Source organism: Canis lupus, chromosome 16 (genome assembly GCF_011100685.1).
Source record: "Canis lupus familiaris isolate Mischka breed German Shepherd chromosome 16, alternate assembly UU_Cfam_GSD_1.0, whole genome shotgun sequence".
NCBI lineage: Eukaryota > Metazoa > Chordata > Mammalia > Carnivora > Canidae > Canis > Canis lupus.
In genome coordinates, this window is record NC_049237.1 from 24,701,029 (window position 1) to 24,706,135 (window position 5,107).

Consider the following 5,107-nt stretch of genomic DNA (forward strand, 5'->3'; position numbering starts at 1 on the left):
CACTCTGGCTTGGACATCTGCTCAGAAGGAGGCCTGGGCACCCCAGGACAGCGACCCCTGAGCCTGGCCTCCTCACCCTCAGGGAGCAGGTGCAGGCACTGTAATTTCTAGCTGCCTCGGGAGCTTCTGGGGCCCCAGGTACCCTCCTCTTCGTAGATGCTGGACTTGGGAACCCGGAGAGGTAGACCCTCTGAGAACGAACAGCTTCCAGAGCTCATTCTCTGTTCTCTCTCTCTCTCTCTCACTCACACACACACACACACACACACACACCCTGGCTGATTTTACAGTCAATCTTTCAAAGTGCAATTTGTCTTGGAAAAGCCAATGTGAGGCCCGTGTGGGTTTCGACCAATGGCGCCGCGCCTCTGGCCGCTCAGCCAGTCTCGGGTCTGTATTCTAATGGGCCATATCTTTATCAGGGAAATGTTGCTTCTCCGAACTTAAAACTTCTCATGAAGGGTCCCCAGATCCAGAGGCAGAGGAGGGGTCTGAGCTAAGGCGCGGGGCGCTGCCTTTCTCCGGGCTGGACCGGGAGAGAGCCAAGGGGCGCCGGGGAGGCCGCGCACCTGCCCCAGGAGCACCTGACTTCTGAGGCGCTGCCGTAGGCGCGGGGCCGCCCGGGACCCTCCGGACCTGCCATGGGCTCCTGGCTCAGAGCTCGGGGGCTCCGGCTGTAGGGGCCTGGATTCGGGCGTCCCACCTCGCCTGGCCCCGACCCGAGGATCATGGAGTCCAACCTGCAGGGGACGTTCCTGCTGAACAACACGCCGCTGGCTCAGTTCTCGGAGGTGAAGGCCCCCGTGTGCCAGTACTCCGTGCAGAACTCCTTCTACAAGCTCAGCCCCCCGGGGCTGGGCCCCCCGCTGGCCGCCGGGACCCCCCACGGGATCACGGACATCCTGAGCAGGCCTGCGGCCGCCCCGAACGGCAGCCTCCTCTCCGGCTACCCCCACGTGGCGGGCTTCGGCGGACTGGGCTCCCAGGGCGTCTACTACGGACCCCAGGTGGGGAACTTCCCCAAGGCCGCCAGCGAGTACCCGCCCCGGACCCGGAACTGCTGGGCGGACACGGGCCAGGACTGGCGAGCCGGGCGGCAGTGCAGCGACAGTGAGTACGGCGGCCCCAGCCGGCGCCATCGGGGCAGGTCGGGAGGGGCCCTCTCGGTGGGCCGGACCGCCCTCCCCCCGTCGGGGCCCCGCGGCCCAGGGGCACGGGTGTGAATCCCCCCGCCCGTCCCGGCAACCCCCCAGCTCTGCTCGGCCCCTCGCCCCCTCCCTTACCAGCTGCTGCCTCAGCTGCCCTCCCAGAAAGCCCGGGGGTCTCCAGGTCTGGAGAAGACCACGTGGCACACCCAGAAGCCCGTGGCAGGTCCGGAGGGTCCCAAGTGGCCCGTAGGATCTGGCTGGCAGCTCACCTTCCTCCCCAAACTCCAAGCCCATGTCACTTCTTCATCCAGAGCAGGCAAACGCTGTCCCCGGTGAGAGGTTGCCAGAGCACCCCTTCCCGGATAGCCCCCCTCCCGGGCCCCAACACGACACCATTCAGGGACCCCATCTGGATCCCGCCTGTGATCCGGGGGGTGGTTTCCCCTGCCCTTCTCAGGGCTTATGTCAACAGTAGTGGCGACAACTGCTCAGCCTCTAGGAGCAGCAGCCAAGTCAAGTCAGACTTGGCCCAGTAGTAGTGGGGGGTGTCTCCCCACCCTACCATGCCCAACCCTGTATTTGGAGAACTGGTACGGGGTCCCCATGAGCCAGTCAGGGCCCGGAGGTAATGGCAAGACCTGCACTGGCAGGTGAGGCTCACCCAGGAGGCAGGGAGGTAACAGTGGCTGCAGGAGCCATCCTTGTGCCACCGAGGCCTGGCCGGGACCTGGCAGGGGTGGAGGTGGAGGGAACCTGCACCTCTCTGCCATAGGGGCTTGGGGCCCACCAAGGAAACCCCAAACACATCGGCCCCTCCATCTGCTACACTGTCCCATAGCACACCCCTCACTCTACCCAAAACATGGCAAGTTCCATGTGAGCGAAGACCTCATCTCTTGGAACTGGTTTGGGGGGTGCTCTAGAGGCCCTGGTCTCTGGAACATCCATCGTCCCCTCCCCACCCCGCACTCTCTCCCCTACTCTTCAATCCCAAGTGCATAGCCACACACAGGAAAATACCTCAGTTGGTAGCTGAATCAACACACAGGGAGAGAGGACTGCAGAGGATAGTCTCTTGGGAAGTTTCTTCCCCTTCTAGTGCCTCAGTTTCCTTACCTCTAACATGTGGAGATGGGACATGAGCTATGGGGCCGCCCTGACCAAGGCCCGACAGGTGGGTCTTCTGCCTCCCCAAGCCCTGGTGGCCCTCCAGCCCGAGCGGCTGCCCCCAGTGGTGCAGGAGCAGGGCCTGGACCTCTGCGTGCAGACTCTCCAGGGGGCTGAGGCCACAGGACTTCTAGGCCTGGTGACAAGGGCAAGCAGTAACTTGAGGCTGAAAGCTCTGGTTTTCTCAGAAACCTGGAAAGTGAGATCCCAAGAACAACGAATTAGGGAGAGAAGGAATCCCCAGACCCTCTGAGGCCTTGGCTATTGGTGGAAGGTGTGTGGTGTGTGCCTTGGTGAGAAAACCAAGAAGATCCAGAAAAAAGTCCTGTTGCCCCTGGAGGGAAGGCAGCAGAACTGAGTAGTGAACATGACGCAGAGAAGAAGGAGACCAGGGCAGGTTGTAAGCTCCCTCTGCCCCTAAGGAGCTCTCACCTGAGGCAGGTGCCCTCTCAGGGTCCCTGACTGTCCGGACAGGGCAGAGGTCACAGTCACTATTGCCTCTTGATTAGCGGCGTCACGATGCCCTCACAACTCAGTGGCTTCTCCAGAGGAGGGAGCTCGCCCAGTGGGAGAGGCAGGACAGGGCTGGCACCCCCACTCATCCTGCTAAGCACACACCTTCTTCCTCTCACCAGCCCCGGATCCCCTGAGTGACAGCATCCACAAGAAAAAGCACACCCGGCCCACCTTCACGGGACACCAGATCTTTGCCCTGGAGAAGACCTTTGAGCAGACCAAGTACTTGGCCGGCCCTGAGAGGGCACGGCTGGCCTACTCGCTGGGGATGACGGAGTCGCAGGTCAAGGTGAGTCTGTGTGGGAGAAGGGCTCTGCCTTCGCGGGCGCGCCCTGCCAGGACGGGATACCGCTGCGCCGGAGAAAAGCACTTTGCTCTCCCAGCAACTCTGGCTCTCGGCCGAGGCCGTCCTGCTGTCTGGGCGCTGCCTGCCCAGCGAGCCCTGGAGAGGGCGATAATCACCATAACCAGATGTCAATACTCTATTTGGAGAGCGATGAGTGTAGGAGTTCATTAAGCCTCACGGCAACCTGGAGGTGGGGATTCTTACCCACTTTACGTCTGAAGAAACCATCTCAGCTGAGCCTGTGGCTCAAGGTTGCCTGGCTGTTACCAGGTGCAGAGCTGGGGCTCAATTCCAGACCTGCGGGGCACCAGCCTAATGCTTTCCCCTCCTCTGCACAGTGGTGGCCAGAAATATCAAGAGCTCATGGCAGCCTCTGGCCCAGATCAGGAGCCAGTCTCTGGGCTGGCTCAGAACCATCAGCCTTGTAAGGTTGTTGCATCAGCTGGCAGGAGAAGCCTGCCTTGGTTTGCCAATAAGGCGAAGAAAACCCCTCCTTCCAGGTCCACCCAAATGAAGCCCGGGTGGGAAACTGGGGCAGGGAGCCTCCAAGCCAGAGGCAAGGGTCATGCTCACATCACTGGCCACCAAGCCTGAAATCAGTAAATGGGCTTCTGCCTCCAGGCTCCCAGAGAGAGCCGTGATGCTAGAGCTCTCCCAAGGGTCGTTGCCCGGGGGGGGGCAGAAAGAAAGCTTTGAGGTGTTGAGGCAAGCCGGGAGCTGCCCAGCTCTGTGACACTACGATGGGTTTAAAAGCATAAGAGGGAAGGACAGGGGCTGTCACCTACGTCCACAGCCTCCCGGCCTGCTGACGGCAAGAGCTCTCTTTCCGACCATTCAGTTTCTTCAGGCACTTGTCTGCCTTCTTCAGCTCTGCTAAGCAATGAAAATGTTACTTTTATAATTAGGAAGAAATGATTCACGAAGTTCAGTGAAGGCCTATGAAGCACCTGCTGAATGCCCTCACCTGCGCATTCCAGCGTCTCCGTCCAAGTGCCCCAGGTGGCAAAGGAGCAGACCCATCGCAGGGAGGAGGGCTCAGCAGAAGGGCTGCTGCACTTACACGCATTTGTTTCTATTTTACCCCAAACGGTGTGACTGTTACCAGCTGGTCTTACTGAGCTATTTGTTATACTAGGACAATCAGGACCACGGGTCCCTGCCGCCGAGTGGGGTCACCCTCCTGGGGGCTGGTCCCCGTGCGTGCTGTGCGTGCACGACCCTCAGCCCCCCCCCCCACCCCCGCCCCAGGTGTGGTTCCAGAACCGAAGGACCAAGTGGCGCAAGAAGAGCGCCCTGGAGCCGTCGTCCTCCACGCCTCGGGCGGCGGGCGGCGGCGGCGGCGGGGAGCGCGCGGCCTCGGAGACCGAGGACGACGAGTACAACAAGCCGCTCGACCCCGACTCGGACGACGAGAAGATCCGCCTGCTGCTCCGCAAGCACCGCGCCGCCTTCTCGGTGCTCAGCCTGGGCGCGCACAGCGTCTGACGCCCCCGCCCCGTCCCGGTCCCGGGCGCCCCTGCTCAGCCCCGCCCCGCCCCGCCAGGGGGGCCGCGGCGCCCGGGGGGAGGGGGGCAGAAGGAGGGAGGGGGGCGGGGGGCGGGGGGCGGAGGCGGCGGCGGAGGGGGGTCCGTGCGCCCCCGGACCGGCACCCTGGGGCCGTCCTGCACCCCTGGGGCCCAGGCCTGCCCTGCCCGCTCCACAAACTCACCAGGGCACAGGTAGATGAAAACGACCGGGCTCTGCGGCCAGGAAAGTGGCTGTGGGCTCGTGGACTTGCCACTGTGATCTAGCTGGGGGCGGAGGGGGGGGGCATCCCCAGGAGACAGCTGGCGGGAGCAGAGGTCTGCTGCCTTCTGCTGTGGGAGTTGGGAGGCCAGGGTGCTGTTGGCTGACTGCAGAAGAAAAGATGACATGTCCGGGTGCCACCCTC

The 5,107-nt window shown here is 62.7% G+C and overlaps 1 protein-coding gene across 1 annotated transcript; it reads left to right on the plus strand.

Moving 5' to 3' along the window:
- Positions 1-4,662, plus strand: NKX6-3 (NK6 homeobox 3). Its single transcript, XM_038559230.1, has 3 exons — positions 1-1,110; positions 2,951-3,120; positions 4,426-4,662. Exons 1-3 carry the CDS (start codon positions 729-731, stop codon positions 4,660-4,662), a joined length of 789 nt encoding a protein of 262 aa, XP_038415158.1. The 5' UTR covers positions 1-728.
- Positions 4,663-5,107: the final 445 nt, after the last annotated feature.